Source organism: Nicrophorus vespilloides, unplaced genomic scaffold, assembly GCF_001412225.1.
Source record: "Nicrophorus vespilloides isolate i.1.1-1 unplaced genomic scaffold, Nicve_v1.0, whole genome shotgun sequence".
In the NCBI taxonomy this organism is placed as follows: Eukaryota; Metazoa; Arthropoda; class Insecta; order Coleoptera; family Silphidae; genus Nicrophorus; species Nicrophorus vespilloides.
Window position 1 is genome coordinate 388 of NW_017098270.1, and position 19124 is coordinate 19511.

The 19124-nt window shown below is 33.8% G+C and overlaps 1 protein-coding gene across 1 annotated transcript; it reads left to right on the forward strand.

Annotated features, from left to right (window-relative positions):
- The first annotated feature begins 662 nt into the window (after nucleotides 1-662).
- Nucleotides 663-19093, forward strand: LOC108562052 (Down syndrome cell adhesion molecule-like protein Dscam2). Its single transcript, XM_017920238.1, has 20 exons — nucleotides 663-803; nucleotides 1441-1592; nucleotides 11036-11308; nucleotides 12198-12482; nucleotides 13059-13178; nucleotides 13910-14083; nucleotides 14147-14578; nucleotides 14642-15112; nucleotides 15194-15346; nucleotides 15428-15583; nucleotides 15654-15950; nucleotides 16167-16618; nucleotides 16700-16949; nucleotides 17011-17154; nucleotides 17218-17358; nucleotides 17410-17526; nucleotides 17583-17755; nucleotides 17832-17976; nucleotides 18051-18141; nucleotides 18193-19093. The coding sequence occupies exons 2-20, from the start codon at nucleotides 1508-1510 to the stop codon at nucleotides 18428-18430; spliced, it is 4197 nt and encodes a 1398-aa protein (XP_017775727.1). The 5' UTR covers nucleotides 663-803; nucleotides 1441-1507; the 3' UTR covers nucleotides 18431-19093.
- The last annotated feature ends 31 nt before the right edge of the window (nucleotides 19094-19124 follow it).

A 19124-nucleotide genomic window follows, 5' to 3' on the forward strand; every position in this document is an offset into this window, starting at 1 on the left:
GTGTAAATATTCCCTTTTGTGTTAAGGGCTTAATTGTCGCGTAGCGAAGTACTTAGACGTAACGTAAGCGTGAATAGTTTATGACGAACTATTTCTTAAAGAAAAAAAAGAGGAAATGCGCCCTCTGCACTCTCTCACTCAAATACAAAGAGCGAGCGAGAGAGAGAGAGTGATACTCTCTTGAGACCACGTCAACCCAACCCTATCCAATATGAAAGAAGAAAAGCATACCTTGCTACTCTTCATCGTGCGTTTCAAGATATGTATGTAAGTCACAGCACTTAACAATTTAAGCAGTCACGAATATCATGCCGTCTAATGAGGAATTGAATTAAGTCATCTTAGTAGATAGGTCGAGGGTGGTTGGGCTCATTCCAGACCAACCAAGGACTAAACGCGAATTAGTGTCGAAGTGGATTCCAGTTAGATTCATTATTAAATTATTTATTAGGCGAGAACGTAAATTGCATTTGATTGCAGCGACTCACTGTATCGTATACTATATGTGCATAGAATGAGTATATCTGTGACGACGAGGGTTGTTCGACAACACGGATAAACCGAGCTGATTTAACGCACACCGAGCGCAAATAGAAACGCGTAAATTTAGATGGTGGATTTTAAGATTTTCTTTTTACGTTTGTTTGTTTGTTTTCAGACGCCCCTCCGGTCCTTATTTACAGCTTCATAGAGCAGACGCTCCAACCCGGCCCAGCTGTCTCCCTGAAATGTAGCGCAACTGGAAATCCGACACCGCAAATATCCTGGACTCTAGATGGGTTTCCTCTACCCAGTCATGGAAGGTCAGATATACGTCCTAATTACGCACCGCCCCCACTTCGCAAAACCCTTAAACCTTCCTCATCCACCCTTCACACACTCACGCACACACACACACCTAGAAACAAACCCCTCTACACGCAAACGGTTTCACCCGAATTATACGGTCGAATGATAAAGAAATCCATTACCGAATTCATTTTTCGTGAGCTATGTTGACAAGCAAACGTAGAAGCGAAGAAGAAAACTGTATATAAAAAAGAAACCCAGATAGAGAGTGCGAAAGGAGGATTTCGAAGATGCTTTATAAATTGGCACAATTTGTTGACTTGCCGTTTGAAAAGGCCCTTTACAAACATGAAGATGAAAAGTTCTGGTAGCTCTGCATGAATGACTCGATATAAAATGAAAAGGAATCTTGCAGATCTGGCGAGAAACTTTTCTAACTGCGTTGGTATAAAAGGCAATGGCGGGTTGGAAGGGGGTCGTCTCATTCAAATCAGGCAGCACGTAAATATCTTATAATACACTCACGCCCTCATGCCCTTATTCAATGCGTTTACATCGAGATTTGTAAGCAAATATACTTAAGGAAAGACGAAGTGTATCAATCTGACACGATTACTGATTATTGCTAAGGTATTGCTATTGCTGTTGCAGGTTCGTAATTGGACAATATGTGACCGTGCATGGAGACGTAATTAGCCACGTGAACATCAGCCATGTGATGGTCGAAGACGGTGGAGAGTACACATGTTCTGCGGAGAACAGGGCTGGCAAAACTTCGCATTCTGCTAGACTTAATATATATGGTAAGTTACAACATTTGAACGTCATATCTACTCGAACGTATTGAAATTTTAACTAAGAGTCATCAAAGTTTCGGCATATAATGAAAATAAGAGAATCTTGATAGTCTTGAAGCATACAAATTACATTACGGCTTCACTAAAGTCCGAATTATTTTCTGAACCTATTATCCGAACTATGCAAGGTATTTGCCACAATAATATTTCATACCAGGTAAAAGTATACAATTATATAACTTTTAAAAAAACTTTTACACAGGACCCGTTTTACATCTTTTCAACATACGTATTTGATTGTAAAACAAGATATTATTTTGAGCCCTAAAATGTTAAATTTAGTTGATTCAAAATATTCAGGTTTTATTCTCACTTTCAATTTTTATACTAAATTACATTTCAATTTGTTTCAGTATGTGTTTCCATATTTATCCTCGGCGCAATATCTGGTCAAAGTACAATATAGTATCACTCAATTTTTTACTACATATTTATATTTACTTTACTGAATAATACGCTTCAATTCCCACACTAATTGAAATATTCAACATTCATTGTTTTTTGTATGCCAAAAAAAATACGACGGCGGTAATTTCTAATTATAAGTGTGAAAGCAACCTACTAGAGTTCAGAAAAACAGTCCAACAATTATTTTAAAAATCTCTTTAAATTTTGTATAAAATAAAAGTTCACATTGATTTTTAGACTTCTTTATTTATTAAAATTCATAATTATTTTTAAGGAAATTGTAATAATTTTACTGGTACATCGTAATCACTTTTAAAGTAGAAAAGTCCTTTCCAAGAATAAACAAGTTGGTATAGTTCAAGAGACTACAGTATTTGCAACTGACTTAGTGGCACTCAGAACAGCATTTTTAAAATACTGCGACAGATAGAAAGAGAGCGAAATGGACGAGTGATAAAAAAAGGAAGCGAAAAATCAGCAGACGCAAAGAAAAAATAACCGGATGGGGAGAAAAGTAATTAAAAAGTCTAATGAGGGCTATTGACTCTGTAGATTCAGAAGAGAATTTCCTCGCGAAATTTTCATTTTCCGCCCAACAAAACAAAATAAAACGCAAACGTTATAAAAATGATTTTTTAATATCAAAGACTGGTTCTTATAATTATAGTAAATACTTTTTTATATATATCGTCTACATAACAATAATTATTAACAACATGCATTAACCATAAAATTACATAATTAAATACAGACTTAATTATTAAATAGAAAAATTAACCCTTCAAGAGCTGGCGCACTTTCTAATGTACATTGGTTAACTAATTAAATATCTGACTTATATATGACTGATATAAAACAGGGACTACACTTTGAATATATCTTTATAAATTTTTTATAGACAAGTTTGTTTATAGACAAGCGAATAGTTTTGTATTTTATATATTTATTACAAAATGTTTAGAGCTAAAATATCAGTATGAAACATGTTCTTATGAACAAATATTTTGATGTTGAAATTCATGTACATTTGGTATCAATTGCAGTTGATGCCAGTGTAATAAAAAACATTATTTTAAAAAAAAAAAGATATGTATACTAAGTTATTATGGTTATCCTTGAGACATTAAAAATGTTGTAGTTGAGAGAGATATAATAAGTAAACGTTAAGCTGAAAGAACAAATTTCATAAAAAATAAAACTGAGAACATGAAGAAGTACAAAAATGTTATGAGGAATTTGAAATGTTGAAAATGAATCTTTATAAAATAAAACCATAGATAGAATTTTTAACGTTTCGTAACTTGAATATGTGATATCATAGCAATAACTAATGTTATCCCAATTTTTATTAATAGATAACTTCAAAAACGTCAACATTATTTTAATTCATAGGTAATTCTAAAGAGGGGTTGACATATAGACTGAATAAAGTCAATGCGAATGATAATATAATGGCGTGAACCAGTGATTATGCGATTGCATAATTGATGAACAACCTGTCGTGTAAAACAAGATTTTCCGTAGATGGATGAACACGAGCCTTCCCCTCGTGTATCGTTCATGCCAGTTAAATAACATCATTCGAAACGCATAATTTAACGCAAAACTTAAAACTTAATTGTTTCACTGACAGAGCAACACGCAAAAGGGGTGCGTCAACTGTCAATGACACAAAATGTTCACGTTACAATGTCCACTTTTACATTATAACAAGAATAATAATAATAATGATAACAAGCGTGGTAGTAGTATTCGAACCGCTCAGACCGTACGCTTATTGACCAATGTATTTACGCCCAGCGAGCGAAAATGTTGCACAAACGCACATTGGATTAATTTAGTGCAGGCAATTATATAAAAAAGGCTACTTCCATTTGCAAAATTTGCATTTATCAGGACATTTATGAATCGTGTAATTTAAATTTATGTTCGTTATTGAACGGCTGGAAAATTGAAACTGTGTCAGTTTTTAGCTGAAGTCTTATTAATAATTCACAATTGGTTCTGATACGAACTTAATTAGAAACTTCGAATGAAATCTTATTACGTGAACTTATATCAAACTCGATGTAGATGTCTGTGCAATAAGTTTCCTTTATTCTATCTACGATATTATGGAAATATATTTTCATTATTATTTACTTCATTTTTATTAAATATGTAATGAAGCAATTAATTTAAGTAATATTCTATTTGAGGGTCAAATTAGCAGGGTTTTTGTACATGCACTAACTGTTAATTATCATAGCCTCGCAAACGATGCCAGTTGTTACGGCAATAAATGGAGTCGGTACTTCTTGAAGGGTTTCTTTGGGCCCTTCTTTATATACATCACACGGACCATAATCCAAGGGTCTCTTTCGAAACTGCTCTTTATGTCAAACTTAAACTTTATTCAAGAGGATTTTTATTATTTTCTATAGATCTTTCGACCCTAACCTCTTTATCTTAGCGTTTCTGTTATTTCCTTTCTGTTTTATCCAAAAATCATTCCGATCTGAGATGAGAGACCAAAATCGTATTTTTCAACAGTTTTTATATATTTAAGTAAACATTCATAAATAACACCAATATTATCTATTATTTATTGGCACTAATTTGAGTCAAAATTATACTCTGTGCAGCGATACCTCACGATATTCCGACTGAGATCAGTCATGATTAGGGCTTCTATATGATATGATTATCGAAATTACCCGTAATTTTTTTTAAGAAATAACGGTAATTTCGGTAATTATTTTTGACTCGGAAATAGAAAGACATGAAGATGTTTTACCAATTATAACAAAAATCCGATTCTCAAAAATTAAAATCTTTAATAATACGTCAAAATTTATGAAGGACAGCAGGACTAAATAGAACAGCGTATTAGATATGATTGAACGATTTTATCGATTGAAATAATATGTCATAAAAGTTGTATTGATTTAAATATTGAAATTTTGTTTTTTGGAACATGATATTGACATTATTAACACAATAATATATATATTTCTTCAAGAGCACATTACTTAATATTGATGTTACCCATAAATTTATGACTGCGTAAAATACTGCTACTAGTTGTCCAATTTTTTGTACAATTTGAGCATAACTTACTAGTATTTATCAATAAGATAATTATAATTTATATTAGTTGAATTTATTTGAATTTATTTGAAAACTATTCGATCAAATTTAAGTGATTTAGATCCGTTTTGACTAGTGCGTTCACATTTTAATTCTCAGTAATAACTGGAATATTTAAAAAAGTTTTTTGCGAATGTTTTTTGGTATGTATAAAATTCGTATTTCGTATTTGTTATTATTTATTTCTATCAATAAATTTTGCATTTAATACATAAAGTTTTTCACAATGTAATGTTTATTGGTTTTTGTATTTAACGGTTTTTTCAAAAAATATTTACCGTTTAAATGTAAACAAAAAAATTAGAGGAACTGGTTAAAACTACTCTATATAAGATTTATCTTCTTTTTTTATTTAATAAAAAAGTGTTAATTTAAATTCACTAGATACAGAGTTTAGTGGTGGAAACCGTTTATTCTCTTGTATGCGTTGAAGTTCTTTTAAGATTTTTGTTTCAGTTATATTCACCTTTAAATTTCATAGTTAATATTTTGAGCACGTTCGTGAAGTGGGGTAATGCCTGTCTCTCCGTAAACAATTTTATTGTGTGCGACTCTGCCACTCCAAAGTCGTTTTTCAGTAAATTTCTTCCATGACCAAAATGAGTTTGCAAATTATTTTATAAATCATATGTAAGCTTCTGAGATTTATATTCCATTTATCTTTTTAAAATGAATTATATATATATAATAAGAGTGCGGCACTTGTTTTAATAATTTATCTATTGTTTATCGGTTCTTACATTATCCGATTTTGTCTATAAATATAACATAACATATAATTCTATGACTTTAAATAACTATTTTTATTTTATTTTTGGTTTTGTATCATCATTCTAAATCATTTTTCAACAACTTTATACATAATCTACTAAACAATTAAAAAAGATAAATAATGTTCTGAAACTTATAAACGATTTATATAAAATACTATTTATGTAAAGTATTTTAAGCACGCAATTATTATTTATAGATATTGATCGATTATATTATATTATTATTTTTTATATGTTTTTTGTGAAAGCAGAAATGGGATCTTGAATTATGAAACGAAGTTATTTTCTTGCTGTTCCAGACTAACAATGTTTTGAATTACCTGAAAGTAAATATTTATATTTGTATATATTTAGTTCCAAATCATTAGAAGTTATATTTTGAATTGCCTGTATTTTTGTTTTATATTCATAAATCCTGAAATGATTATTATTACCAATATTTTTTATTTGCAATTAGTTTTCATTAGTACCAAATAAATAAAAATACAAATTAAATAAAACATAAGTAAACAAATGAAATAATACCCATCAGCTTTCTATTTATTTATTTGATCAAAAAATAAATAAGACTGAAGGTATACACATTGCATGTATACTTTGTAACACCAAAACCAGGGTCAGAAAGTCTACTTTCCAAAAATATTATGAAATAGTGCTTTGAAACCTTTTTTTATATCATTCAAAACTGACCGATCAACAATAGTTTCAATAGTTTGGTCTTCTTTTCTTCATTTAGTCAAAACAATATCTTCTTTAATTCGAGTATGAGAACTTTTATTACGTCCCGTTTTTGATATACAAATTACTTGATCCTCGAATTAGGAACACTTTCATCTATCTTGGATATTTTTCTAATAACTGTAACTTTGACTGCCTTGACATCTATATTTACTTATTTCTATATAATATTTATAATGCGTATTATCACTTGAAGTTATTTTCCCATTTTCATGAAAATTATTAATTGTTTTATGTCTATTAAATTAGACATATAAAATTAAAAATCTTAAATCTCATTAACATTATAGAAATAAAAAAAGTTATAAGTTGATAATAAATTTATAAAACATGCTTTGTTTTAAGAAAAGCTTTTACTTCATTGCCTATTGTGAGAAGAATAGAATTAGCAAAAGTAATTGTATACTCTAATATAACAAAGCATTAAAATGTTATTTTCCTTTCTTCGTTTCATGACACTAAACTCAGCAACGTCCACTTTATGAGATAATAACAATATTTTTGACGATAAAAGAGAGGACGATTTAATTAAAAAAAAATTAAAAATCCATATACATAATGTTTCAATAAAAAAGCAAAACCAAGTGAAATTGCTTTTATAGTTGCAGACGGTTTACGACCCACTGTATCTGAATATTACTTAGTAATAAGCGTCACAAAAACTTTATTTCCAATACATTTGGTAATCTAAATAATGTGAGAACAGCTATGAAATAAGTAAGTACGTATTATAACATATATACTGAATACATTTTGTTAAATAGTAGTTCGTTCTATAGTTGATTTTACATTCTGTTAAACTGTTCATAAAAGAAATCCGACAGTTTAACAAATATTTATATTTTTCTCTAATATTTATAATAATATTTCTTGAAAAAACGGACTATAAAAATCAAATATTGTGCGACGCGGAGATAGGTTAATATCAAAACTTTTCCACTTATAAACTTCCGAGAGTTCAATCAGTATAATCGAAGTGTATTAATATTTATAACGAAATATTATATTAACGTTACATAAACACTACTACCTTGAACTTGTTTTAATAGAATATTTTTTGAAAATATCATATATATTTGTGATAAAAAAATAATATTATTCTCCTTTCCAAAATAAGTTCACAATTTCATAAAAAAAATATGCAAAGGGATATATAAAGTGTATTTTCTTAACTAAGCTATAGTTAAGTTCCTTGTATGCTAATAATTCCGTGCAAACGCAGTTTGTCGTTGCTCATATGAGGAAGCTTGTAATCGTTGCCTCTTTTATGAACTTCTGCAATATAACGAATATATTGTCTAGTTTTTTCGCGATTATTTCATCCAATACTTTATAAACTGTTGAAGTATGAACTCAATCAATACTGGATCAATACTCTTTGTATTGTAATGTTTTTCAGTACCATTTTTTTCTATTGCTAATGATTTTTGGACAAATGAGAAATCAAGATTGAATGTTGATACTGCTACAACACTTACCGTAAAATTTAATATGAAGGATATTTCTTGCTACGAAATTTCAAATATATTATTAGAAAATGATATATTGATAAAAAATATTCATTCAATAGAAAAATACTCGTTTAATTTAATAATTGAAAGGGATGTAAGCAAAATTAGTGTATTTTTGTTCGAATATAGACTTTTTGGGTAGTTTTTGTAATGACGACAGTAATAATTAATCTTAAACAAATTGTCAATGGGTAAAAAAAACAATTATTTTGGAACGGAGAGAATATAATTTCTATGCAGATTATTGTTATATTTTGCTCGAGCAGCGACAATGTTCTTTGTAACAATAATAGAATATATGGCTGTACATAACTTGTACACGCATAATGCAAGTTACACCATCTAGGTTCATCAAATAGTCTGGACGCAGTTTGCATATAAAACGACAGATTAACAATGAAACTCAAGATTTAGAAATTCATCGCATCAAATACTAAACATGTCAGTCCTCATCAATTTTCAGACAAAAAAATATACATCGTTCATTTATTATTCTATTTTTAAATATAGATTAAATATAGTTTAAAAAGTATGATGATGAACTGTTAATGTATTAAGTTTTTATTTTGTAATTTATTGTTGCTATAAATTTTTATTATTATTTAATATATTAATATTAAAAAAAAGATAAATTTACTATTTTAAATCACTAAAATTACGGTAGATGTAATTAAAATTAATAAATTATTCAATTAAATTAAAAATGATATAAATTCAGATATTATAATAGAAAGGGCAAAAATATGGGAGTAATCATAGACAGGATTATGAACAAAAAAACATTACATTTCTAAATTGATGAAGTAAGGCGTTGAATTGTCTCATCAAGCAGTTCAACTTATTACTGGGTACGGCAAATTTGAGAAGTATAAAAATACGTTTGGGCAAACATGGACGTCTGTTTGCGGAGAGGAGGATACAGTAGAACATTGCTGGTTTAAATGCGAACTAAACAAGGAATGAAGATATATCGCAGATAGAAGAATTACGATTAAAAGATTACTATGGCCAAGAAAAGTGGAGATTGCAAACATAATATTAGATGAAGGAAAATTTTGGTAGATTGTTTCTGTGTAGAAGCAAAAAATAAATACACAAATTAGATCATGATGTAAAATATCAAAATATTTAAATTATTAAAATTACAGTAAGGAATAAAAATATTGTGAACCGTTGTAATGCCTTTGCATTAAATATGTTGTCTACATAATATACAAAATTGAAACAATATTTTGAAATTTCAAGAATTCAAATAAAGATTCTCGAATGGTTTAATTGTAATGTTAAGTTTACATAATTTATTTACATTAAATCGCAAAGAATATATTTTCTAAAAATTAAATCAAATATATTAACTTGATAAATTTCTTTATATAAGATAGATATTTATAATAAAAATACTCCTAATTCTCTCTTTGAAACAAACCACTTATTTTTCAATTCAACTTTTCCGTGCTTTATATTATATAAGTCCTAATAAATTACTAAAAATATATTTAATGAATTGTAATCCGCTTTTACAAATTAATTTATGTCCTTTGATCTGACTTTGATGTATGTGTGCGCTTATTATTATCATATGATTAACTTTTTATGAAAATCCCTCATTTCTGTGTTTGTATATAATAAATATAAAAAATATTAATTTATACCAATTACATATTTATATATTTGTTAATTATTAACGATTAATAAATTATTGAATTAAATAATCATTACTTTTATAAATATTATAAAATTAAATGTACATTTAACATCATTACTTAAATAGAAGTAAGCAGAAAATAATGCTTGAATGACTGAAACATCGCAGTAATCAATATCCTTCACGGCATAACAGCTAGACAATGACTAAAGTGCTTGCAAGCACTCAGACTAGAAGATTTGATTATATTTAAAAACAGTAAAACAATCTGCACGTACATATACAGTGGAACCTCGCTTAATCCGTTCCAAAATATCCGGATTTTTACTCGTATAGTTAAACATATTCAAAAATACACATAATATGTGTACACAAGTTTGAAAAATGATGTAACAGGCGCACAATCCGGGACTTCTCTTCTCATCATCACTCGTTATGCGAAACGTCGCTCGTTAAACGAGTCATTTTTCTTACAATTAATTTTGCTCGTTAAGCGAAATGCTCATTATGCGAAGTGCTTGTTAAGCGAGGTTCCACTGTATATATCTTTTATGAGATTAAATTTTAAATGTTTCTAGTATTTGTATTTTATCATATAAGTTACAATAAATAAGGTTTTTCAAAATATATAATAAAACCAGTGTCAAAAATTGTCCACTTGAATTTATGGTTTTGTTAGTTGTACAAACAGTATAATCCAAAAGTGTAAAGCCTGGTTAATTAGCGCAAAATTATAAATGTATTTCACTTAAAAAGGGATAATACTTTATCACGCATTTGAATTTGGCTGCAAATGTTTCCCCTTTTCATCATGTTTATTTTTTTGCAATAAAAATATTTATGGCCGTAATGATATTACCATTTAGGAAATGTATAGTTTCTGGCACATAAACTGAAAAGCCCCATAAATACGGGTTGCGAAAAACACACACACACACAGTTCCCATTTGTCTGGCGCATGAGTTTTGTATAATATATTGCGCTAAATTTACCATGCAAACTCAACCAACAACCCTCCCTCCTCCAATGTTCATCCCCTTGTGCGCTCGAACGCTTATACGTACATATGACAAGTTAATAAAGTTCCACGTCTTTCTCTTTTTTGTTCTTTCGTGGGAAATTCCATTACGTTTAAACACTTTTCCGATGATTCTGTAAGCAAGTTTATTGTTTGCCCATCCATAGGGATGCCGTATATCCGGCTAATCCCAAAGGTGACGGCGGTAGCAGGAGAAACACTTCAATTGAAGTGTCCAGTGGCAGGATATCCGATTGAGGAGATCCATTGGGAAAGAGGCGGCAGAGAACTCCCGGATGATTTAAGGCAAAAGGTATTGCCCGACGGAACCTTACAAATCAATCCTGTGGAAAAGAAGGCGGACACCGGTGTCTACACATGCTGGGCAAGGAATAAGCAAGGACACAGCGCTCGAAGGAGCGGCGAAGTTACTGTTATTGGTATGCACATTTTAGTCACCGATACCCTAAAATTACACTCAAAAAAATCTATTGAAAAGAGAAACACAGAAAAGAAATGTCCTGCTCATGTGAACAATTACATTTCTTTCAAAGTTGTAATTTTCAAAACGATACTTTAAGATGTTGCATAATGTCATTATAAGATTATATATACATGCGGTAGGATTTAATTGCATTCTCAAAATGTACCCCGCTTTTTCATCAAATGAATGCCCTTTGATCATACTCTTTACATACACTGATTGACCTGGATGTGTGTGTATGTTTCCTTTTTTTTTCTGGAACGAAAGAAATCGCTAAGAGCAGGACGTTTATTTTTGTGTTTCTTGTTTATTTTTATTTTTCATTTGTTCTGGATCAAAGAGAATTAAATAGAGTTGATGAAGAGTGTTTCAGGAGACACCGAGTGAAGTTCATTAGTCTTTGGAGCCAATTGGGAAGACGTCTGCTTGTGTCTACTCATGAAATCTCTGTATAATATGTAACTAAGTTTTAATATGTTATTGCAGTTCCCCCAAAGGTTAGCCCTTTCTACGCAGAAGATACACTTCACGTTGGAGATAGGGCGAGTTTGACTTGTTCTGTAACGAAAGGCGATTTGCCTTTGACGATATCATGGCACAAAGATGGACGAAATATAGAACCAGCGCAGATGGTTTCGATAACACAAGTGGACCAATTTACTAGTATTCTGTTGATAGAGAGTCTGTCGCCAGATCACAACGGGAATTACTCGTGTGTCGTGAGAAACCTGGCTGCTGAGGTATCGCACACGCAGCAGTTGGTAGTTAATGGTAATCAGGCGTGCCGTGTCGCGCCTTTTAGCCTTTCTTTTCTATCTCTGATGTTTGTTTCTCTTCTCTCTCAGTTCCTCCTATTATTGAGCCCTTTTCCTTTCAAGACGGGCTATCAGAAGGCATGCGAACCCGTACCGTCTGCGGAGTTAGTGCCGGTGACCCGCCTCTGGTTGTATCCTGGCTTAAGGATGGTCAACCATTGACACCCTCATTGGGTGCTAACGTTTCGGCCCTTGACCCTTATTCTAGCCTCCTCAGCATTTCTAGCCTTGACTCGAGACACTCCGGAGACTTTACCTGTGTTGCGAGTAATCCGGCTTCAGAGGTTAGGTACACCGCCAAGCTGCAGGTCAAAGGTAACAACCCTAGCCTTGATCCCGGCCCAGCCCCAGAACCCGCTCCACACCCCCCACACTCACAATCCGTTGCTTTGGCACACGCGTCGACCGGACCACCCAAGGTCAAGGTACTGTTGCACCATCTTTTGTTTCTTTCTATTTCTCTGTTTACAATACTAATAACAATTATATTTACAATAATACTAACCATATATTATGTAGCCTATCTAACTATTTGCATGCGATTATTCGTAGATAGAGAAATTGTTATGTGTGTGTTTTTTTTAACAATTATAGTGGAGAGGAGCTTAAAGTGTTCACACCGCCGCCAAAAAATAAGAGAGGATCTGTTTATTATTTCCATTGCGAATTTTATTATTGATTACAACCCCCTCACAAGTACTTGCTTACTGCAGCAAATACCAGTAATTTAGCCACCCTTCCAATTAAACCGCGTAGAGTGTCGTCAATGTACCTACTCACGGCACCATCACTCACGTACTATGTGTTTTCTAAAAGCTAACTTTTAAGGACTAATCTTAGGTGCAGCTTGTTCGCTTCCCAAAAGGTTTGCTCATGCTGGCTCTTTTACAGTGCCTCCACGATGGCTAGTCGAACCCATGGATGTGAACGTCGAACGAAATCGACATATCGCACTTCACTGCCAAGCCCAAGGTGTTCCAACTCCAACTGTTACTTGGAAGAAAGCAACAGGTACACATGCACACAATCACATATCATCCGCATTCTTAATCGATGCATTTCAAATTGTATGAATGATACACACAGAACACATCCAACGTGGTATACTTAAATATTATTATAAAATCATATGAATATTTACAAAAATGAATAATGCTGTATTTATTGAATGTATTACTTATTTGTTCATTTTTGTCTTTGTAAAATGTTTATCAACTAACTACAGGCATTCTTCATAAAACACGGTATTTTCACAATAAATGTTCGCTCATATGATTAATAACACACCACAATACATATTTACAAAACACGGTAAATCAAAGATGCGAAGTTCGAGGAAGTTTTCCGACGTATATCAGTTGAAGTTTATTCAGTAGCTAGTAAACTTCAACTGATAAAAAATAATGAAAAATTCATTATTTATTTAATATATTTGTTATAGGTTATTAATTTTGTAATAAGTGAAATCTACAATAATCTAAGATGATTTTCCACCAAATCTCCATTTCTTTTAAACCCTCAATTATACATGAATCTTAGTCCCGTAATACATTTTGGGCTATCCGATATTTTCTATAAGTCAATATACTCGCTCTAGTATATTTAAATAATTTGTTTGGTGGAAATCAAACCTGCAAATTCTCGTCTTTTAATTAAAATTATTTATTATGTCTACTTTTACCAATACGATAATACGCTTTTTATAGAAAATAAAATGATTGTAATACTAATGATTGTAATAGGAAGCAAATCAGGGGACTACGAAGAAGTGAGGGACCACATGTATACAAAACTATTGGAGAATGGCACATTATTATTGCAACATGTAAAGGAAGATAGGGAGGGATTTTATTTGTGCCAGGCGGATAACGGCATCGGCACGGGCATTGGGAAAGTAATTCAATTGCGGGTGAACTGTAAGTATGTGAAAGGAATAGAGAAAGAGCTGAAATTATGTAAGACGTAAATGTTAATCTCAGCTTCGCCTTACTTCTCTGCTCCATCGAGGCTGGTGTCTGTCAAGAAAGGGGACACGGCCACACTGCACTGCGACGTAAACGGCGATAAGCCGATCAGCGTAATCTGGCTGCGGGGTGGCAAAACGGAGCTGAATCCATCCACAAATTACAGGGTTCATGTCAAGCAGGATGTTACACCGGACGGTGTAGCTGCTGAACTGCAGATCGTGAACGCGGAAGCCACAGACAGTGGTGCATACTTCTGCCAAGCGAGCAACATGTACGGCAGGGATCAGCAATTAGTTCAATTGCTAGTTCAAGAGCCACCGCTAAGCCCTCAGCATCTCGAGGCAGTTATGATAAGCAGCAGATCGGTTAATTTGAAGTGGCAGCACAAATCGGGAGATTCCAACGAAGTATTCAAATTCATCGTCGAGTATCGCGAATTAGACCGTGAGTGCTATGACGTTTGCATTGTTCCAACAAATGAAATCTTAACCGATTGATGTTTAATAGGTCCTTGGCAGCAGATAGATTTAAACGATATGCCGCTACAGTTCGCTGCTCTTATCGAGGATTTAAAACCGGCTACAAGGTATACATTCCGTGTAATCGCTGAGGGACCAGCGGGAAAAAGTGCTCCGAGCACAGAACTTTTGCTTAGGACTGAGCCTCAGCGTCCCGCAGGACCTCCTTTAAATCTGTCTGTGCGTCCGGTCTCTTCCACTGAACTCCTGATAACTTGGACACCACCACTACCGGAATTACGACACGGCGATATTCAGGGCTTCAATATTGGCTTCAGAATTGGCACCGTAGGCTCCTACAATTTCACAACAATTACCGGTGACGGGGAGGATGGTGGCGGCGAATTATTACTCGGAGGTCTGGCGAAATACACTAGATATACCATAGTCGCTCAAGCGTTTAATGAAGTTGGAGCGGGTCCGCTTACTGAACCGGCAACTACTCAAACTATGGAAGATGGTGAGTGTCATCATAAAATCGATTTACGATTATATATATATATTTATGTTCTTTTCTTTATGCTATGCTTTATTTATGTAGTTCCAAGCCTGCCCCCGGAGGATGTACGATGTGCGGCTTTAACATCGCAATCCTTACAAGTGAGTTGGCAACCGCCTCCAACAGAGCACTGCAACGGCTTATTGCAAGGCTACAAGCTCACATACGAACCGGTCCTCGACGATAATTGGCGAGGTATTATTAAATATAGAGTTTTTCCAATCACAAAACCAATGTGAATTTTGTTTTTTAATCATTTCCTTCTTTCTGCTTCAGGCAACGATGAAATGGAAACTAGGAAAACGACCGCTCTGACAACTGTAATCATGGGATTGAGAAAGTTCACAAACTATAGTTTGCAAGTGTTGGCATTTACGAAAGTTGGAGATGGAGTTCTCACTGCCACTACATACTGCCAAACAGAGGAAGATGGTTAGTTATGTCACGCTGATACAAACGACGGCGAGTCGTGAAGGGAGATATTTACGCTCTATATTTTCAGTGCCTGGAGCGCCTGCCGATATAAAGGCCGTTGTCAGCTCTCCGCAATCGCTATTAGTCTCATGGCTGGCACCTAATGAACCGAACGGCATTATTACAAAATATAACTTGTACAAGCGCAGCATGGATGGACGACAGGAAATTGATCACGCCAAACAGACTATATCCAGCCAGCACACGAGTTTCGAAGTCAAGGGGGTCCAGCCCCATGTGGAATATCAATTCTGGGTAACAGCATCAACCAGGATCGGGGAAGGCCAAAGTTCCAGAGTCGTTACGCAAGTTGCTTCTAACCGAGGTAAATTAAATTAATATCTCCATAAAATACATACATGTGATTTCAACCTCAATTAACGTTACAGAGTTTTTATCCGAACTACGACAAATGTTTGTAGTACTATCCATTTCTAAGTCAAGTTTAATTTCGTGGTCTATGATATTATTAAGACCACGAAATTATTCTTCCAATAAATAATTGAATTTAATAATTGACGATGTAATTATCTGATTGCAGTTCCAGCTAGGATTATATCATTCGGAGGAATAATAGTAAGACCTTGGCGAGGATCTGTCGCTCTTTCTTGCGTTTCGGTGGGAACACCCAGAAGGGAATGGTTGAGGGGCGAACAGATATTGAAGGGTGGTGCCAACCACAACATTCAACTTCTTGATACTGGAGAGTTAATTCTCTCTAATCTCCAACTGGCTGATTCTGGAAATTACACATGCCAGGTGGACAATGGACAAGGGTCGGACAAAACCACATATAATCTAGTTGTACAAGTCCCTCCATCGGCTCCTTTATTGTACGTAACTAGCGCCACAAGCAGCAGCGTCCTGCTGCATTGGAAAACGGGGAACAACGGTGGTGCCGCCATTAGCGGATATACATTGAATTATCGCAAAGAGCATGGAAATTTGGACGAAATCCATTTATCACGACACGCCATGAGCTATGAATTGAAGGTTGTTATTTATAAAGTTATGAGCTTGTAAAGGAAATGATTATAACCGTCGCCTTTCCACCTCTGTTTTGCTTTCTCACAGGGACTTTTATGCGGAACAACATATCATTTATATTTAGTAGCCCACAATAAAATAGGGAGCTCCCCAGCGAGCCATCCATTACAGGCCAGGACACAAGGACATCCGCCGGGCGTTCCTTCCTCAACCTCCTTTATATCGCCGAATTCAACATCTGTTGTCTTAAGGTTGCACGTGTGGCCCGACAACGGTTGCCCTATCCTTTATTTTGTCCTGCAGTACAGAAAATCATCCGAGTCGCAATGGACATTGGGTGAGAGATATCGATAAGAGGCACAGGTTAAAAGCGATTAATTACTTTAACATTCTTGTAGTTTCGAATGCTTTAAAACCGCAAAGGCGCACCTCCATCACAGGACTGACACCGGCCACACAGTACATAGTCAAATTAGAAGCGCACAACATAGCAGGCTTTTCAACTGAAGAATTCGCTTTCATGACACTGACCAAAGAAGGCGGTACTCGTGTGAATTTCAATATTAAATTCCTATTCTGATGCATGTGTGTTGTTGTTGTTCCAGAGGTGCCGCCGCCTGATTTAATGCAGCAAGGGAGTAGCGGCAATCCGTTCTATGCAGATGTTAAAATATTACTTCCCGTAATTATCCTCGCCGTCTTATTGCTGGCTTCTGGCGCTACTGCTATAATATGTTTGAAACATCGTAATTAATCACCTACTAATGTTATTATTGTATTAAACTATTTAATTGCAGGTCGAAACGAAGCTGCAAAAGAGCAACTGGATAATCAACAAAACGCTGAAGCTCAACGTGAAAGGTATTACGCAACCATCCACAAAGTTGCACTTCAAGCTGGTGAAAAGATTCCAGGTGCGTATCTTCTTAGCAATATTGATACTTTTGATAAACTTGTTTATCTGTCCTAGAAACATCCGAAGACATTTCACCGTATGCGACGTTCCAACTCTCGGAACCAAGCACCCTTCCTCAAAACACTATGTTGCATAGTTTCATGTACCACGAACATGCCATGACTGAGGGTTGCGCATCGCCCCCTCCAGCTTCCTCAGTTCAAAGAAACTCACCGTATTATAATATTGTATGATGTTCTGATACGCTAACATTAATCTATTTAGCTATTTTTGATTTGAGAGTATTGAATATTTACTTTTTAGCAAAAATTTCCAAAGGTCCACGGCCGCCCCAGGAGAACCAACAGAAAAACGGACGTGGACAGCGACGACAGCGAATCAGATCCAGACCAGTTGACCTCGAGCAGGACCGAGTCTTCCAATCACTTAGATATGAAACACAAACATAGTAAGTCAGGTAACTAACCAATGATACAGCTTAGTTAGATTATCATTTTTATTATGTATATCTTTTTTTTGTAGATTTTATATATCACGGAGCACAATCAAGCACTTCTTCAGACATATCCCCAATGTCAGAGCAAAAGTCTCTTCCGCGTCGTGGCAGGGCGAGGTACTCGTTGCCAAAAAACGTGTATCAAAATGAAAAACAGGCAAATTCTAGGTGGCTTCAGCAAAACAGAGGCTCGACCAGGCAAATGCTTCCACATTTGGCAGTGGCGGAGACGGCGTTTACTGACAGACCTCAGCAGCCCGAACAGAACACGCCGGACAGACCGGAATTGAGTGAGGCCGAATGCGACATCGACACACTTAAAAAGCTCAAATTAGGTTTAAGGAGTTCTTTGTGGTCCCGACCTAGTGGCTCAGGTCAAGCCTCCGACTATTCAATAGCAGTATAAACTACATTATTAATGTATTTACTACACATTTTGTTAACTGTTATACTCTGACAAAAAAAAGAAAAGAAATAGTTAAAAAACAGAAGGAAAACAAATATTATATATATGATATATTTAAAAGAAAGATTAATTAATTATAGTATCAAGTATCGCTGGACGAATTATGTACAATGTGTGAATGGGTCAGAGTGAATGCAAGAGAGAGTATTCTAGCTCAATTTAGCAATTTATCATATTCAATTGATATTCAATTGCTTGATTTAGCCTAAGAGATTTTAATAATAATAATGAAATAATAATAATAACTTAATGATAAATCAAAAGATAAATCTTGGAATAAATTTTATACCGAAATGGAAATTTATTGTATTTAGGCCACTTTACATTTATCATTTCATCGACGGTTACGTTCCATTTAACATATGATTTTATACAACAAAAATTGTCGATTTTCGGACATTTAAAAACGGAACAAATATCATTTTTATATTAATATGACGACGAAGTGGTGGAAAATTAATAACAGTTGAATAGAATAATTAATTAAATCTCCAATAAGTCTGTGTACCAAAAATACAATCAATGTCAAAAATAATAAAATCAAAACAAACCCCCTAATCCCTTATAACTGTACCTATTAAAAAGAATGTATCATAGATCCATTTAATTCTAATAAATTAAAATTATAAAGTAG

Coding starts and splice junctions, on each gene's coding strand:
- LOC108562052 (XM_017920238.1), top strand. CDS start 1,508: ATGGTCGAAGACGGTGGAGAGTACACATGTTCTGCGGAGAACAGGGCT. Junction 12,483..13,058: donor CGCCAAGCTGCAGGTCAAAG/GTAACAACCCTA, acceptor GCTCTTTTACAG/TGCCTCCACGATGGCTAGTC. Junction 17,977..18,050: donor AGATATGAAACACAAACATA/GTAAGTCAGGTA, acceptor TTTTTTTTGTAG/ATTTTATATATCACGGAGCA.